Raw genomic sequence first — 19503 nt, 5'->3', positions numbered from 1 at the left:
GCTGGGTGCAGAGAACCCGTGTATGAGGGGAGCCCTGCACTAGAAAAAGTGCCCCCATGTCATCCAGGACCATTTTCCCGGACTTTGTGAGTGCCAGGATGCCATTGTACGCATGCACTAGACAAACGCCAATAACTATGTCCAGCTTCACAATGGTAACTCCAAATTTGTCCATGTAAGGTGTCTAAAATCTAGGAATTATACCCCAACGCTGATTCGAACATGAGTTGTAGAATTCAATGCACTCTGGGGGCTCCACAGTGGACCCCCAGTACTGCCATACCAGCCTTCTGGGGTTTTCCAGGCTGCCCCAGCTGCTGCCACCTCACAGACAGGTTTCTGCCCTCCTGTTGCTCAAGCAACTCGAGCCCAGGAAGGCAGAACAAAGCATTTCCTTTGGGGAAGGGGTGTTATACCCTCTCCCTTTGGAAATAGGTGTTACAGGCATCGAAGGGGTAGCCTCCCAGAGTCTCTGGAAATGCTTTAGAGGGCACAGATGGTGCCCTCTTTGCATAATCCAGTCTACACTGGTTCAGGGACCCCAAGTCCCAGCTCTGTTGTTAACCACTTCGTTGCCAGGCCTTTTCCCCCTCCTGTGCCAGGCCTTTTTTTGCCTATTTGGGGCAGTTCGCGCTTAGGCCCGCATAACTTTTTGTCCACATAAGCTAACCAAGCCAAATTTGCGTCCTTTTTTTCCAACATCCTAGGGATTCTGGAGGTACCCAGACTTTGTGGGTTCCCCTGAAAGAGGCCAAGAAATTGGCCAAAATACAGGGAAAATTTTGTTTTTTTCAAAAAAATTGGAAAAAGTGGCTGCAGAAGAAGGCTTGTGGTTTTTCCCCTGAAAATGGCATCAACAAAGGGTTTGCGGTGCTAAACTCAGCAGCTTCCCAGCTTTCAGGAACAGGCAGACTTGAATCCGAAAACCCAATTTTTCAACACAATTTTGGCATTTTACTGGGGCATACCCCATTTGTGCAATTTTTTGTGCTTTCAGCCTCCTTCCAGTCAGTGACCGGAATGGTCATGAAACCAATGCTGGATCCCAGAAACCTAAACATTTCTGAAAAGTAGACAAAATTCTGAATTCAGCAAGGGGTCATTTGTGTAGATCCTACAAGGGTTTCCTACAGAAAATAACAGCTGAAAAAGAAAAATATTGAAATTGAGGTGAAAAAAACATCAATTTTTCTCTACTTTTTACTCTGTAACTTTTCCCTGCAATGTCAGATTATCGAAAGCAATATACCGTTACGTCTGCTGGACTCCTCTGGTTGCGGGGATATATAGGGTTTGTAGGTTCATCAAGAACCCGAGGAACCCAGAGCCAATAAATGAGCTGCACCCTGCAGTGCGTTTTCATTCTATACCGGGTATACAGTAATTCATTTGCTGAAATATAAGGAGTAAAAAATAGCTATCAAGAAAACCTTTGCATTTCCAAAAAGGGCACAAGATAAGGTGTTGAGGAGCAGTGGTTATTTGCACATCTCTGAATTCCGGGGTGACCATAGTAGCACGTGAATTACATGGAATTTCTCAAATAGATGTCTTTTTTACACACACCCCTATATTTGGAAGGAATAAATGTAGAGAAAGACAAGGGGCAATAACACTTGTTTTGCTATTCTATGTTCCCCCAAGTCTCCCGATAAAAATGATACCTCACTTGTTTGGGTAGGCCTAGCGCCCGCGACAGGATATGCCCCAAAACACAACGTGGACACATCACAGAAAACAGAGCTGTTTTTAGCAAAGTGACTACCTGTAGATTTTGGCCTCTAGCTCAGCCGCCACCTAGGGAAACCTACCAAACCTGTGCATTTCTGAAAACTAGAGACCTAGGGGAATCCAAGGAGGGGTGACTTGTGTGGCTCGGACCAGGTTCTGTTACCCAGAATCCTTTGCAAACCTCAAAATTTGGCTAAAAAAACACATATTCCTCACATTTCTGTGGCAGAAAGTTCTGGAATCTGAGAGGAGCGACAAATTTCCTTCCACCCAGCATTCCCCCACATCTCCAGATAAAAATTATACCTCACTTGTGTGGGTAGGCCTAGCGCCCGCGACAGGATATGCCCCAAAACACAACCTGGACACATCACAGAAAACAGAGCTGTTTTTAGCAAAGTGACTACCTGTAGATTTTGGCCTCTAGCTCAGCCGCCACCTAGGGAAACCTACCAAACCTGTGCATTTCTGAAAACTAGAGACCTAGGGGAATCCAAGGAGGGGTGACTTGTGTGGCTCGGACCAGGTTCGGTTACCCAGAATCCTTTGCAAACCTCAAAATTTGGCTAAAAAAACACATGTTCCTCACATTTCTGTGGCAGAAAGTTCTGGAATCTGAGAGGAGCCACAAATTTCCTTCCACCTAGCGTTCCCCCACGTCTCCCGATAAAAATGATACCTCACTTGTGTGGGTAGGCCTAGCGCCCGCGACAGGATATGCCCCAAAACACAACGTGGACATATCACAGAAAACAGAGCTGTTTTTAGCAAAGTGACTACCTGTAGATTTTGGCCTCTAGCTCAGCCGCCACCTAGGGAAACCTACCAAACCTGTGCATTTCTAAAAACTAGAGACCTAGGGGGATCCAAGGAGGGGTGACTTGCGGGGCTCGGACCAGGTTCTGTTACCCAGAATCCTTTGCAAACCTCAAAATTTGGCTAAAAAAACACATGTTCCTCACATTTCTGTGGCAGAAAGTTCTGGAATCTGAGAGGAGCCACAAATTTCCTTCCACCCAGCGTTCCCCCACGTCTCCCGATAAAAATGATACCTCACTTGTGTGGGTAGGCCTAGCGCCCGCGACAGGATATGCCCCAAAACACAACGTGGACATATCACAGAAAACAGAGCTGTTTTTAGCAAAGTGACTACCTGTAGATTTTGGCCTCTAGCTCAGCCGCCACCTAGGGAAACCTACCAAACCTATGCATTTCTGAAAACTAGAGACCTAGGGGAATCCAAGGAGGGGTGACTTGTGTGGCTCGGACCAGGTTCTGTTACCCAGAATCCTTTGCAAACCTCAAAATTTGGCTAAAAAACACATGTTCCTCACATTTCTGTGGCAGAAAGTTCTGGAATCTGAGAGGAGCCACAAATTTCCTTCCACCCAGCGTTCCCCCACGTCTCCCGATAAAAATGATACCTCACTTGTGTGGGTAGGCCTAGCGCCCACGACAGGATATGCCCCAAAACACAACGTGGACATATCACAGAAAACAGAGCTGTTTTTAGCAAAGTGACTACCTGTAGATTTTGGCCTCTAGCTCAGCCGGCACCTAGGGAAACCTACCAAACCTGTGCATTTCTGAAAACTAGAGACCTAGGGGAATCCAAGGAGGGGTGACTTGCGGGGCTCGGACCAGGTTCTGTTACCCAGAATCCTTTGCAAACCTCAAAATTTGGCTAAAAATACACGTTACTCACATTTCTGTGGCAGAAAGTTCTTGAATCTGAGAGGAGCTACAAATTTCCTTCCACCCAGCGTTCCCCCAAGTCTCCCGATAAAAATGATACCTCACTTGCGTGGGTAGGCCTAGCGCCGGCGACAGGAAACACCCCAAAGCGCAACGTGGACACATCCTAAATTTTGGAAAAAAACAGAGGTGTTTTTTGCGAAGTGCCTACCTGTAGATTTTGGCCTCTAGCTCAGCCGGCACCTAGGGAAACCTACCAAACCTGTGCATTTCTGAAAACTAGAGACCTAGGGGAATCCAAGGAGGGGTGACTTGCGGGGCTCGGACCAGGTTCTGTTACCCAGAATCCTTTGCAAACCTCAAAATTTGGCTAAAAATACACGTTACTCACATTTCTGTGGCAGAAAGTTCTGGAATCTGAGAGGAGCCACAAATTTCCTTCTACCCAGCGTTCCCCCAAGTCTCCCGATAAAAATGATACATCACTTGTGTGGGTAGGACTAGCGCCCACGAAAGGAAAGGGCCCAAAACACAACGTGGACACATCACATTTTTTTATAAAAAACAGTGCCTACCTGTGGATTTTGGCCTGTAGCTCAGCCGACACCTGAGGAAACCTAGCAAACCAGTGCATTTTTGAAAACTAGAAACCCAGGGGAATCCAAGATGGGGTGACTTGTGGGGCTCTGACCAGGTTATGTTACCCAGAATCCTTTGCAAACATCAAAATTTGGCCCAAAAAACACTTTTTCCTCTCATTTCGGTGACAGAAAGTTCTGGAATCTGAGAGGAGCCACAAATTTCCTTCCACCCAGCGTTCCCCTAAGTCTCTCGATAAAAATGGTACATCACTTCTGTGGGTAGGCCTAGCGCCCACAAAAGGAAATGGCCCAAAACACAACGTGGACACAACATATTTTTTCACAGAAAACAGAGGTGTTTTTTGCAAGGTGCCTACCTGTGGTGTTTGGCCTGTAGCTCAGCCGGCCCCAGGGGGGGGGGGGGCAGAAATGCCCTAAAATAAATTTGCCCCCCCAACCCCCACCCTCCCCCGCCGGGAGCAACCCTTGCCTACGGGGTCGCTCCCCCTGCGTGACATTGGCACCAAAAAACAAATCCCCGGTGCCTAGTGGTTTCTGCCCCCTTGGGGGCAGGTTGACCTAAACTCAGCCAATCTGCCCCCAAGGGGGGCAGAAATGGCCTAAATACAATTTGTCCCCCAGGGGAGCGACTTTTGCCTGATGGGTCGCTCCCCATCTCTAAAAAAAAAAAAAAAAAAAAAAAAAAAAAAAAATTCCCCTGGCGCCTAGAGGTTTCTGCCCCCCCGGGGGGGCAGAAATGGCCTAAAATAAATTTGCCCCCCCCAACACCCCCGCCCCCCGGGAGCGACCCTTGCCTACGGGGTCGCTCCCCCTGCGTGACATTGGCGCCAAAAAACAAATCCCCGGTGCCTAGTGGTTTCTGCCCCCTTGGGGGCAGATTGACCTAAAATTGGCCAATCTGCCCCCAGGGGGGCAGAAATGGTCTAAATACAATTTGCCCCCCCAGGGGAGCGACCCTTGCCTGATGGGTCGCTCCCCATCTCTAAAAAAAGAAACAACAAAAAAAAAAACACAAAAAAAAAAATTGCCCTGGCGCCTAGAGTGTTCTGCCCCCCCCCCCCCCCCGGGGGGCAGTTCGGCCTAATAATAGGCCGATCTGTCCCCCGGGGGGGCAGAAATGGCCTAAAAAAAAATTGTCCCCCCAACCCCCCCCCCCCCCCCCCCCGGAAGCGACCCTTGCCTACGGGGTCGCTCCCCCTGCGTGACATTGGCGCCAAAAAACAAATCCCCGGTGCCTAGTGGTTTCTGCCCCCTTGGGGGCAGATTGACCTAAAATTGGCCAATCTGCCCCCAGGGGGGCAGAAATGGTCTAAATACAATTTGCCCCCCCAGGGGAGCGACCCTTGCCTGATGGGTCGCTCCCCATCTCTAAAAAAAGAAACAACAAAAAAAAAAAACACAAAAAAAAAAATTGCCCTGGCGCCTAGAGTGTTCTGCCCCCCCCCCCCCCCCGGGGGGCAGTTCAGCCTAATAATAGGCCGATCTGTCCCCCGGGGGGGCAGAAATGGCCTAAAAAAAAATTGTCCCCCCAACCCCCCCCCCCCCCCCCCGGAAGCGACCCTTGCCTACGGGGTCGCTCCCCCTGCGTGACATTGGCGCCAAAAAACAAATCCCCGGTGCCTAGTGGTTTCTGCCCCCTTGGGGGCAGATTGACCTAAAATTGACCAATCTGCCCCCAGGGGGGCAGAAATGGTCTAAATACAATTTGCCCCCCCAGGGGAGCGACCCTTGCCTGATGGGTCGCTCCCCATCTCTAAAAAAAGAAACAAAAAAAAAAAACACACAAAAAAAAAATTGCCCTGGCGCCTAGAGTGTTCTTCCCCCCCCCCCGGGGGCAGTTCGGCCTAATAATAGGCCGATCTGTCCCCCGGGGGGGCAGAAATGGCATAAAATAAATTTGCCCCCCCAACCCCCACCCCCCGCCCCCCGGGAGCGACCCTTGCCTACAGGGTCGCTCCCCCTGCGTGACATTGGCGCCAAAAAACAAATCCCCGGTGCATAGTGGTTTCTGCCCCCTTGGGGGCAGATTGACCTAAAATCGGCCAATCTGCCCCCAGGGGGGCAGAAATGGTCTAAATACAATTTGCCCCCCCAGGGGAGCGACCCTTGCCTGATGGGTCGCTCCCCATCTCTAAAAAAAAGAAAGAACAAAAAAAAAAAACACAAAAAAAAAATTTGCCCTGGCGCCTAGAGGTTTCTTCCCCCCCTGGGGGCAGATCGGCCTAATAATAGGCCGATCTGCCCCCAGGGGGGGCAGAAATGGCCTAAAATAAATTGCCCTCCCCCCCAGGGAGCGACCCTTGCCTAAGGGGTCGCTCCCTTTGCGTGAAATTCACGCAAAGAAAAAACTCCCTGGTGTCTAGTGGTTTCTACCCCCCTTGGGGGCAGATTGGCCTCATCAAAATAGGCCAATCTGCCCCCAAGGGAGGCAGAAATGGCCAAAATATAATTTTCCCCCAAGGGGAGCGACCCTTGCCTAAGGGGTCGCTCCCCACCAAAAAAAAAAAAATGAAAAAAAAAAAAAAAAAATGGTCCCTGGTGCCTAGAGGTTTCTGCCCCCCCTGGGGGCAGATCGGCCTAATAGTAGGCCGATCTGCCCCCAGGGGGGGCAGAAAAGGCCTTCCCAAAAATATGCCCCCCCTGGGAGCGACCCTTGCCCAAGGGGTCGCTCCCTTTTGTCAATAACAATAATAAAAAATAAAAAAAACCTGGTGTCTAGTGGTTTCTACCCCCCTTGGGGCAGATTGGCCTCATCAAAATAGGCCAATCTGCCACCCAAGGGGGGCAGAAATGGCCAAAATATAATTTTCCCCCAAGGGGAGCGACCCTTGCCTAAGGGGTCGCTCCCCACCTCAATAAAATTTTTTTAAAAAAATATAAATAAATTGTCCCTGGTGCCTAGAGGTTTCTGCCCCCCCTGGGGGCAGATCGGCCTAGTAAGGCCGATCTGCCCCCAGGGGGGGCAGAAAAGGCCTTTTCAAAAAAATGCCCCCCCTGGGAGCGACCCTTGCCCAAGGGGTCGCTCCCTTTGGTCAATTTCAATGAAAAAAAAAAAAAATCCCTGGTGTCTAGTGGGGTTTCAAAAGCCGGATTGCAAGCAATCCGGCTTTTGAAACCCTCGGAGGGACTTCAAAGGGAAGGAAATACTTTTCCTTCCCTTTGAAAGCCCCTCCGGGCCTCCCAAGTGATTGAAAAAATGCTTTTTGCATTTCTTTTTCAATCGCGCTGGAAGCAGAGCTTCCAGCGCGACTAGGGAGGCCCCTGTGACAAATCAGCGCGCGCTCGTGCGCTGACGTCACAGGGGGGGGTGGAGGGGTCAGGGGTGTAAGGGGAAGGGATTCCCCGGTCAGCCCTGACCTAGGGGGGTGGGGGGGTGGGGGGGGCGGCCCTCGGGAGGAGCGCTAGCGCTTCTCCCGAGGGAAGCATTCAGGACGTAATGGCTACGTCCATGGCGCCACACGGGCGCTGCCATGGACGTAACCATTACGTCCGTGGCGGGGAAGGGGTTAAACTAGACAAAGGAGAGGGGAGTGACCCCTCCCCTGTCCATCACCACCCCAGGGGAGGTGCCCAGAGCTCCTCCAGAGTGTCCCTGGGTTTTGCCATCCAGGATTCCACGGTGGTGGGGCACTCTGGAAGCATCTGAGTGGCCAGTGCCAGCAGATCACGTCAGAGCCCTCCCTAGATAAGTGCTTACCTGTGTAGCTGACCAATCCCCAATTCAGGGCTATTTATGGTCTCTCCTCTGGGTGTTTCCTCAGATCCGGATTGCAAGAGTCCTCCAGGAATCCTCTGCATCCTTTACTTCACCTTCTACCGACAAAACTGCATCTGGACCATCAGTGCTTAATTTGTAAATAAAAACGTGACGGTGATTAAAGCCCTCCTCTTAAACATGCGGCTGCTGCAATTAAATGTGCGTGCTGGTAATACTGAGGCAGCATAATCCTGAAGCCATCTCGGGCCTCTTTAATCTATTTACAGACGCTCCTTGCCCCTTCAGCTCACTCTTGCAGCTTTCTGCTTTCTCCACTGGTGATGCTTTTTTGTTTTTCTCTTCCTCCGTCTTTCCCATATGTGTCTTTTGCTCATAGTAAATGCTCGAGGCAGGAAAATAAGCGCCGGCCCTGAAAAATAAGTGCTGGTGCACTGGAAACAACAAGCACAAATTAAGCACTGTGGATCCTCCAGGAACTCAACAAACTGCAACAAAGAAGCAAAGAGAACATCTGCAACATTGTATCTTCAGCTCCTGCCAGCAACTGCAACTGTTTCCAGGTCGGGCATCCTCAGAGGACTACATGTCTTCAGCCTTCACCAGAAGAACAGAGGAATCTCCCTTGAAGTGCAGTGGTCAATTCCCTGGTTCAGCAGGCACCCCTCTGCAATGATAACTGGTGGCGTGAGTCCCCTCTCCTGAAGAAGTGCATGAATCCAGCAACACGGGTGGTGGACTAAAGTGGTCTGGACGGTCCTAAGGTCCAGCTGTCCAACTTTGGTGGAGGTAAGAGCTTGCCTCCCCATGCAAGACAGTACCCACGTGCACTAGCACTCCCTCCTGCATGGTTCTCCAGTGGTGTGGGATCCCTTTGTGTAGTGCTGCATGGGCCTCGTTTTACACCTTCTTTGTCCCTGTGCTGTGGGACTCCTGTGCCTGGTCTTCTGAGGGCTCTCAGAGTTGCTGAGAGGCCCCTCTGTCTCCCCCTCCTGGGTAGACGCCACCAGGTCCCTCCTGGTCCCGGAAAGCGGCATTTTCCCCTAACTGTGAGCTTTGTGTGTGCCAAGGCTTGTTAGCGGAATCCAGCAATGCAAACCAGACTGCAATCGTCCATCCGGCGTGACATCATCTGCCCCAACCAGGAACCTGCATCCGTCTTCTTGGATGCAGTACGGACTGTTCTCCTTCACAGGTGGTACTGCTTTTGCACTTTCATCCAGTTTACCAGGCGTTCCTGTTCTCCCTGGACTCTTCATTGCTTCTTGGACTTGGTTCCCTTCTTCCACAGCTCTTCAGGGCCAGGAATCCATTGTTGGTGTCTTGCAGTCTTCTTCTGGTTCTTGCAAAATCTTCCATCACGTGTTCTTGTGTGTTCTAGGAAACTTACTGTAATTTACTCCTGCTTTCCTGGGCCCTTGGGTGGGTCCTATTACTTACCTTTGGTGTTTTCTTACACTCCCAGCGCCCCTCTACACACTACACTTGCCTAGGTGAGAAACAACTTTTGCATTCCACTATTTTAGAATATGGTTTGTGTTCCCTCGTAGGCCCATTTCTAACTATTGTGATTTTCACTGTTTTCTAACTGTTTTTACAGCCATTACAGCGTTCTAGTGTATATACTGTGTATATTGCTTACCTCCTAAGGGAGTATACTTTCTAAGGTATTTTTGGCATTTGTGTCACCAAAATAAATTACCTTTATTTTTGTAACACGGAGTATTTTCTTTCATGTGTGTAAATACTGTGTGACTACAGTGGTACTGCATAAGCTTTGCATGACTGATAGTTCGACCTTGGATGCTCGCCCACACTACCACTTGAGAGCCTGGCTTTTAGACACTGACTACATGTTACTAATAAGGGATAACTGGCCATAGAATAAGGTGTAAATAACTTTGGCACCAACTACAAATTAGGCCAGCCTCCTACAACTATATAAAAACTCTATGATCAGCGCATCTTTAGCTTGCTCCTGCTGTTGCATTCTTCCCATTTTATTCCAAATCAATTTCTGCTACTGTCGCGCAAAAATCAGCAATCTCTTGTTGATCCTTCTTGCTTCAACTTTGCTCCTGTCCTGCACACTCCAGCTCTGATGCTGCCCGGAAACCTCCAGCTCTGCTCAGTCCTGCAAGCCCAAATTTTGCTTCGGGCCTCAAATCCACATTAGTTCTCTAATCCTGACAATTCTGGTTCTCTGTGCTCTACTCTTGCAAACCCCACTTTTCACCTTACCTAGTTTCAAACATTAAGCCTTGCGAGAAGACCTTTCTTTGTAACTTTTCACCTTAAACATTTTCAGGTCTGGTTTGATAGTGCATGCCAATTGCAAACAATACTTTAAGCTATATAGAGAGTGGGGTTTGGTATCTGAGGAGTATTACCCTTGCGCTTTATGCTCATTTATTAATGGTGTATCTTTTCACCCCATGTACTTATACCATTGGAACGCATGAGGGACTTATTTGACATCAGAAAAAGCACACTCAATCAGCATACTGTTTGCCTCATTCAATTCCGTTTTATTTTTATTTGTGTAAGGTTATTTATACAAATAAAAATAGGGGTATAAAATAAAGGCGTATAAAAAAAGCCTCTGCATATATGAAATGTACCCAAAATAGTGAATTTAGGAATAGTGATTTGTATAACTCTGATTTTAAGGTTACCCATTGTAAATTAGGTTATTAGTTGTGCAGGATGTGAGGCTTATTCAAATATTCGTCCCAACCTGTCTCCTTATTGGGAATTAAGTGCCCCATTGTAGCACTTAATTCTTCCAGGGTAGCTTAGCAGAACAGTGCAAGGCCTACTCAGGCCAGGTGGAGTGGGTTAATAATAATTGCCATTTGTTGGCACGCAATAACACTCAATAAATCACTGACCAGTCATTGTTTTTTTTGTAAAGGGCAAGGTACATAAATTAAACACACTACTAAATCTACACATTAAATTACAAATATATCAGGTAGGTAAGAATATCTTTGGAGACCTTCTGAAACCACATTTAACCCCTATTGGGTCATGATCCCCAAAATCACAGTACCAACCGACCTATAACACCACCACAATATTGGAGGGGAGGGCAGGACAGAGGCCAATGGGGTGAGCAGAAGCATGGATGAGGTGGGATAGCGGAAAAGCTTCAGGAGCCTGTCAGCACTACTGTTTACTTTATCAACTGCCTAAGCCACGCCCACAGGACAGGGCACACTTAACCACATTTAAATATATATATATATATATATATATATATATATATATATATATATATATATATATATATATATAAATATATTTATCTTTGCACCCTGATGTCCAGTGGACTTTCCCATGACATGCCCACTCAGCAACACAGTGAAAGTAAATGAGCCCAACAGCTCTATTTACTTTAAGTTTGTATATTGGTGACGTCAGCACAACTTGCTCACTACTAATCATTCAGAAAATAAGTTTTGCCCTAGCAGAATGAGTTGAAACTATAAAAAGGATGCATTCGTTGCTAGCACCAGAAGGCTTTCCTCCCTGCAGTGGGAAAACAAGACGTTCACATCCCTCCACCCTGCATTGTGTGTAGTGGCCAAGAGCACTTTTTGGATGAGCCACAGTAAAATAGGTTCAGTCTATAAACCACTTAAAACTCAAGGGAGGTAGAATTTTTGTAAAGAGAGAACAATACCACATCCTTCTCATGCTAATTCTTGAACACAGTCTAAAACGTTATGCTCCTATGCTACACATCTCACTGGAAGAACTCATGGTGTACTACCTTGTGTGGAGTAGAACAATTAGTTTAGAGATGTGCTTTGTGTTTTAAAGGACATTGAATTCTCACCCATGAAGTGTGGATTAATTCATCTTCCCATTCGTTTCATGGGAAAGTGACATTTACTTGAGTAAGTGGATGCTTTGCATGTAGGGAACTTAGTGAGTGTCAATGTCTTGTAAGTGTCTTTACAGCCCACTTTGCCTGCCTTCCCAATCCTTAATATCATTAATAGGCACAGTGACCAATGTGAAATGGTCAAAAAATATTTCTTCACCATAACATGAAAGCTGCTATTTCAATGAACCTACATCATTACACGTCAGTGCCAATTTGGCAAATTTTAATTTACTGCTCCAACATGACTGACAACCACTTTAAATTCAACAAACATTAGAAGAGCTATAGGTTTCTTCTTTGCTACCAGGCATTGATGTTTTCCACAGATGGCCACCATTTGAACACATGCTTGTCATCCATGACAAACGCACAAAAAATTGCAAAAGCAAACAGACTGGCACCTCGTAGGAAAGGCAAGACATATTGGCTGTGTCAATGCTTGTGTCAGTGATCCATGCACTTTTGTAGATTCTAAATTCCAAGAATCACAGATTTATTAAAAGCAAAAGGTAAATGCTTCCAAACCTACAGGGCACTGGGTTAGATTGTGACTTACCTAATAAATTAATGATTCCATCATTGTAACATGCAAAAAGCTTGATGAGATCTTTAAAAAGAAGCATAAAAGCAGCATTTATGACACCATTTGTCAGTTCATTTGGATGGACCTGTAACAGTAAACAAACATGTAAAAAACATAAGCACATCTCACACTGGACTCATTGAAAGCTAAATAAACGGATCACTCAAGAAACGACACAATGCAAACTTCACAACCACTAAAACTGATATAGTGATCACAGGGCATTAACATACACAGGAACAAAATGATTACATACTGCCACACCTATTAAAGTTGTGAAAATTAAATTCCATCATGTTATGCTCTATTGTGTTACTCTATACCCCACTTGTCAGTAATTTATCTGAAACCGTAGACCCCACAACTTTCAAAACATTGAGCTTACAACACCAAGGCAACTTAGGCGGGTTTACCTTAAAATGTTTAGGCATATTCATAGAAGTGAAGCACTTGCAGCCTATGTGTTTAGTTTCTGCCACCATTCCTCTATCGACTTTATCTAGCCTGATGTGTGGGTTTCACACTGTGGAGTCAACTTTGAGTCCCCTGACGGGGTTTCTAGCTTTAGCCTTGATTTCAATTAGCGATAGCTTCTTAATCATGTTCTCAACATTGGCTAAATACACACTTCCCTCACTTATCTTCCATCAGGAGAAACTATGCTGCACCAGTAAAATGAAAAGTTTGCCAAGAACCAGACTCTAAGTGTTGCACGTGCCCTGAAGGATAGGACTGTACAACTCTGCCCTCCTTCTGTGACATGGAAAGTATGGAACTGGATTGGTTTTTGACCAGCAGGACGAAACACAAGGTCAAACAGGCTTAAATTTGTACAGAGGTTGCCCAAAGCAAGTGAGACACTGGGAAGTCTCACAATCATGCAGCACAGCAGGACGGAACCAAACAAAAGACATCCACTTTGTAAGAAGCCACAAGCTTTGTGGAAGGCATTCAGGACTGCCTGAGTGGTAAACATACATTGCCCAACCAGTCATTTACCATCCCTGACTTGCCAAAAGCACATACTACACCTTTTTCAGACCTAGGGAAACAATAGCATTTATCAATAAGCTTTACAGTTGTGTCTCTTTGTCCAGGGTTGGTCATCCGTATTTTGGAGCCATTTCAAATCTCTATATCACATACAGTTTCATAAATATTGCATGGTACGTTAACAAATGGACACCACACCACTCATCCCTAGCTCCAGATAGAAAATGGTGGGACCAGAAGCTGCTCCAAGTCCTGTGTGTGAACCTGAAAACTGATGATCAGGGCAAGTTATTTTCGAGATATGGACCCTTACATTCTGATACACCAGCGGACATGTATTAGGTGCAAGCCTACTTTCAACATCATGAACCATAAGCGTGGAGGCCAACTGGAGCTATACCAGGTCTCCCTGACAAATTTGTTCCATTTTCCTACCCATTTTTATAAACCCCTAGATCCCGTGTCCTTAATAAATGACAATTAGGGCTTCATATGCTAACTACTCCTTTAGATAACCTACAAGCCGTCATTTTGGTCTCTATATTTACAAAACTGTGGGGCTCTGCACTATTTTAGGGAGCTTCTCAGAAGCTTGAGTCAAACCTTTGGCCCTTCACCTTGCAACACCCATCCCCACTTGCTGGCCCACTGAGACGCTAGAAAAAACAGCTAGATTATAGCACCCAATGTATGTTGTATCATCTCTGTAAGTGGAATCCTTCGTTTATTCGTGGGGAAGCAAATAAATCCATTAGTAAGATTAAGACCAAAAGATTCCCAACTCCGAGCTTCCCAGAGTTCTGGCCACAGTACACAAAGGACTGAATCGGACTTTAAAGACGAGTGCCTTTCCAGATAAGCTCTAGAATGATTGTATTTGAGGATCAATCCTGGAGTCCAAAGGAGCTAGGACCTTTATGTGTATTGTGTAGTAACTAATTCAATCTTTACAGTATCCTTAATGTTAAGTAAAAAATAAATAACTATGACTGGGCATTCAGGTTACTGTACAGAACTACTTCAGCCATTCTATTCTATTCGATTGTGGTAAACCTTGTAGCACCTGCTTTAATAAGCCTTGGCCTCTCATGTTTTGCTACCCTAGGGAGACCTAGAGAGTCAACTGTACACGGTACGAAAATTGGTTATCTAACAGGAGTTCACTGGCATCTGTGATAACAGTATGTACAAGGAATCTTCCATCATAACCAGAAAATACCCCTGGACTCAGAGAAAAGGCCTCACATTGGGTATGAATTGCGTCTGGTATCAAAACCCGAGCATTTCAGCTTGGCTATGGCGCAGGATGCACGTCTGACAAATTCTGCCTCTACAATCTCATGCTGATTCACAACTACTTTAGGAAGTGTTCATTTCCTCTCTCATTAACTAGGTGAGTCTGAAAAACAGGCCGGAACTTATCTATCAACATTTCAGCAGGTGCAGTGGCACTGGGGTAAAGAGATATGAGAAGCCACTTTCCCCAATTAATTGCTGTCTTCTACTGCAGAACCAATGAGTGTAGGGAGCTCATTAGCCTATTAAAGATAGTGTCCCTGGACAATAAAGGCAGATGACCTTATCCAACTTGGATCTTGGAAGCAAGGACCCAGAGGACGGGGTGTCTAAAGTGACAGAAACACTGATAAAAGAGACTGAGGGCTGTGACTGCGGGAGAAAACATATAACCACAAAATGGCAAACTGTAGAGAGATACATAGTAGCTGAGAACTGGGAAACCTATTCAGAATGACAATTGGCTACAAAATAGAAGACTCAAAAACAACTGTACAATGTAATGGTTCCTATTAGAAACAAGGATGTTGCAGACAGTTCTTTTCAACTTATGGAAAAAAACAAGGAAAGATTGTCAGAAAAATACTGACCCATCAGCTCTGAGGTCAGGAACGCAAATGTCCAGACATAGGCAGCTCGATGTCAATCCCTGTAATAAAGCTGCAGTTGCTCATGGAAATGTGAATATGTACCTTAAAACCAGTTCCACCACCACTAAGGCTACCAAAGTTGACATGGGACAGCTGAAGGGAATTAACAACTAACTTTCTATTTAAAAAAAAAAACAAAAAAAAAACACCAAGAAACTATAACAGTTTCCACAGCTTCACAAAATCCTCTTTCCTTTGAAGTTATAACTGTGGAGAAAGCACTCTTTCTCCATACCACATTAGCCAAGCTCACTCAGGCCATTGGATGATCCGAGGAACTCCGGGAAGTGTCTCCACTGAGAAAACCGACAATACCTCAGACCTAGGATGCCAACACGCCAACTACTTAGTGGATGTCAGTTTAATGTAACATTTAGGGTGACTTTCTGACATGTATGCAGGACGTAGCTAATCGCTACTCTGTTTTCAAGTCTTCTGCCCACTTCTATTGTTAGTTTTCTATGAATTTAAATTCTAGATAAACGTCTATTTGCATAGCCCTAGAAGACATATCCACCTATCTCCATCACGGAGGCAGATGATGTAGAGAAGGTGATACTGAAAAAACCCAAACGTTTCAAGAAACCAGCATATTGGTATTGATGGGCTGATTAAGCTATAAACCTCTCCATTAAATGACTGAGTGTTTCGCATCTACTATCAGTGAAATGGTCACCATGGTTATACAATGCCCATGCAACCATGGTGCAATATCCTTTTCTTTAGAAGCCCTCATGAAAACGAGTTAACATTCACAAAGTTCAGTACCCATAATTCATCTGCTGAAACTCTTACCGAAAGCTAGCTAAAGTGTCACCAGTAGCGTCGTGAACCTCACCCCGGTTATTCATCTTTAAGCAGGGTGTGGTGCTCACAAATACAATTATTTATGAGCCTTTCCTATTTGCAGCTCTCAAGACGAAGGCTATTAAAAAAACTAAGTAAGGGAAAACCGTAACACAGGTCAGAGGTGTGGAGCCAAACATGGTTAAAGAAGATCAAAAGGTGAAATGATAAAAGAAAAGGACAGATTGTATAGAGGAGGAACTTCAAATGGTGCAGCAGGTGCAATGGCACAGGGGCCTAAAGGCACGAGGGGGCCACTGAATCCTGCTTACTGCTGTATTTTGTACTTAAAATAGAAGCTGGGGCCCATTTTCTTCCTTGCACAAAGGTCCATGATACACCGCCAACACTACTAAGAGTGAGAGGAAGATAGAAGGGGCTGGGAGGAAGGGAGAGATAAAGGACATATGAAAAGAAGAAAAAGATTACAAGAAAAAAGGGCCAAAATTACGAGAAGATGGGTGTGAGGGTAAAAGGGCTGATGGATGAAAGTGTAAAGCAACTTTTGCCTGGGTAGGTGAACGAAATAATGTCTTGAATGATTAAAGGCTGGCTGGATGGATGGATGGATGAAAGTCTGAATAGATTAGTGAATTGCTAAAAACAGGATGGAATGATGGATGGATCGAAAAATAGGATTATGGATGGCAAAAAGAAGGATCAGTAGCTGGCAGTGTGAACAGAAGAATAGAATAACGGATGGAAAAGTGTAACGAGGAGAGGGTGAACTGACAGAAGGGCAAAGCAAGGATGGGTGTAATGGTGAAAGATGGCTAGATGGAAGTGTGAAGAGATGGGTGTACTGATGGCTTAATGGATAGAGCAACAGATGTATGGAAGGTAGGATAATTAGACCTCATCTAGGGTGGTTAAGGGGGTTAATGGTTACCCACTTCGCTCACCCAATGGCATTCGAAGTATAGATCAAGTGGGAGTTACTTTGATTTTCTGACTACTCCCTTGGTTGTAACGTTCTCCGGCACCGACCCAGTGCAACATTATTCTTCACAAACACAAATGCCAAAGCAATCAAACATTATACGGTGTGTTAGATAATGATGTAAAAGACAAGAACAAATGGAGATAAATAAACAATATTTATCGAGTTCCCCTGAGATCGAGCCTGTCATTCATAGCAGTGGCAACTAGATGGCAGCTAATTATTGATAAAATAAGGAAGATGACAGAAAAAATGTCAAAGGGGGCAGTTTAATGTCAATTCTTTCTTAAGTGTCACAATCTGAGAGGCAATAGTAAAATCAACAAAAGACACGTTTATCTGTTCTTAAGTGGTACCCTGCGGTTGGAATTAATAAATGCAGGATCATGAAAACGTTTGCTTATTTCTTAACAAGGAGTCTCACTGTGATGAAACCAACTATCAAGGTGAAGACAGGATGCCCCAAAACATTAGGCACTATAGCGAAATCCCTGCACGTCTCTGGTCATAAACAGGAGTGGGTGTAATGTTTTATTATGCCCAAAGAATCGGTGGAATTTGGCGACTCGAAGTTACTTTTGTAATGTGGAGTTCTGGCCAAATTCTGCCTATTGCAGAGTGACAGAATTTTTTCCCCGCCAGGCACCAGAAATGCAAGCACGAGCAAGATTTGGTATCTAATGCAGGCGGCCACGGTCAGAGGACAGCTTCTCGAGTAGATTTGCTGCAGCTTGAGTTGATTTTCAGCAAAATCAGCTACTCTGGCCGCACACTCTTGCGCACCCATGATGCAGCTCATGCTGATTTTCTGCGCAAATGGCGCAAGCAGTGCAGCACGCATATTTCAACTCTGTGAGTTGCGCTCACCCCTCGAGACACGCAAGAGGAAAACCTTAGAAGAAAGCCGAGGTTAAAAGCTTATTCTCAACAATGGACTGAGAGGTAGGGCACTACACATCTCATTGCAGTATTGTGAAAAGAAGGGATAGTGCATTCAAAGTAAGTTCATAAAAAGAATAATATATCACCTACAAATCACAAAACCTTGAAAGAATAGTGATAAAGCTGAAGAAAATAGCATGTGGAGCGATAATGCCACGACCTATTTCACCAAAGTGGTTTAATTATATAAACAGCGCTCAGCTCTAACTTATCAGGACATTTTCAGCCACAAAAATATCGTCACATGACAACATGCATCTCAATGGCTATTTACGTGACAGTTTTGAAATTAATGAAGCGTACTAGCTAATAGTGTAATACACCTTCTTGTGCACCGATTGTTTGAAACCGCCCTGGAAATAGAAGATGGAACCTCTGCACCCACAAACAAGATCTTAGTAATGCATCAGGATAATTTATTGATGGGCACGTGTGGGGAAAAAAGTCTGCATACCACAAAACACTATAACTCGCAAGAAATCAACTGCCTGCAAGAATCCTATGTTTTTGGAAAGGCCTGAGACAGAGACCTGCTTTTCTCCTATGGAGCTTCTTTCCACTTTCCAGTTACTGTACTGGAGAAAGACATACGGTGTTGTGGGAAAGCTCCTAAAGAACGAGTTACTTACCTTCGGTAACAACTTTTCTGGTGGATACATTAGCTACCTGTGGATTCCTCACCTAATGAATACTCCCATGGCGCCAGCATTCGACGGAAATCTTCTTCCTAGTCTCTGCACGTCGACGAGGACGTCACTCTAGCCCACGCGACGCCGTCTGACGTCATACAGGCAATAAGAGGTCCTCGACGACGTGCCAACGTCAGCACCAACATTTTTTACGTGCATGAGAACAACCACCCAAGGCAATGAAAGAGCAAGGCAACATCCCATAACCTTGTAAAATACACAATATTGCAATGAATAGCTGTAAATTTAATATAACGAACAAATATATGCAAATCATGTATGTACACAAAGATATATATATATATATATATATATACACAGATAATATACACACGTATCCATATATACAACGTCTATTGCAACCTTGAAGACCAAGAGGAGCGCACTCAAGGATTACTTGGTAAGACCAGAAAGGCAACGGGGAGGCGGGTGGGACCGTGAGGAATCCACAGGTAGCTAATGTATCCACCAGAAAAGTCGTTACCGAAGGTAAGTAACTCATTCTTCTGATGGATACAACTACCTGTGGATTCCTCACCTAATGAATAGAGTCCCAAAGCAGTACCACGCCCAGTGGCGGGTGCCTAAATGGTCAAACCAAGAAATCCTGCAGCACTGACCGTGCAAAATGGCCGTCCCTTCTGACCTCAGAGTCCAAACAGTAATGTTTCGCAAAAATGTGAAGGGACGACCAAGTTGCGGCCTTGCAGATGTCAACCACAGGAACACCCCTGGCCAAGGCCGAAGTGGCCGACTTAGCTCTGGTGGAATGAGCTCAAATGCCCTCAGGAGGGTCCTTCTTTGCCAAAGAGTAACAGATTTTAATGCAAAGAACCACCCACCTGGAGAGTGTTCTCTTGTGGACTGCCTTTCCTCTCCTCTTGCCCACGTACCCGATGAACAGCTGATCCTCCAGCCTGAAATCCTTT

The 19503-nt window shown here is 45.6% G+C and overlaps 1 protein-coding gene across 11 annotated transcripts in view; it reads right to left on the bottom strand.

The window, feature by feature from the left end:
* SNAP91 (synaptosome associated protein 91) overlaps positions 1 to 19503 on the bottom strand; it is a 639351-nt gene that overhangs the window by 463596 nt on the left and 156252 nt on the right. For all 11 annotated transcript variants that reach the window (XM_069235597.1, XM_069235603.1, XM_069235599.1 and 8 more), the window contains exon 7: positions 12192 to 12303. In XM_069235597.1, the coding sequence (XP_069091698.1) occupies positions 12192 to 12303 (112 nt within the window). The remainder of the gene's footprint in view (positions 1 to 12191; positions 12304 to 19503) is intronic.

The sequence above is a fragment of the Pleurodeles waltl genome, chromosome 5 (genome assembly GCF_031143425.1).
Source record: "Pleurodeles waltl isolate 20211129_DDA chromosome 5, aPleWal1.hap1.20221129, whole genome shotgun sequence".
Classification (NCBI taxonomy): Eukaryota; Metazoa; Chordata; class Amphibia; order Caudata; family Salamandridae; genus Pleurodeles; species Pleurodeles waltl.
This window is presented reverse-complemented; position numbering and strand designations above follow the sequence as displayed.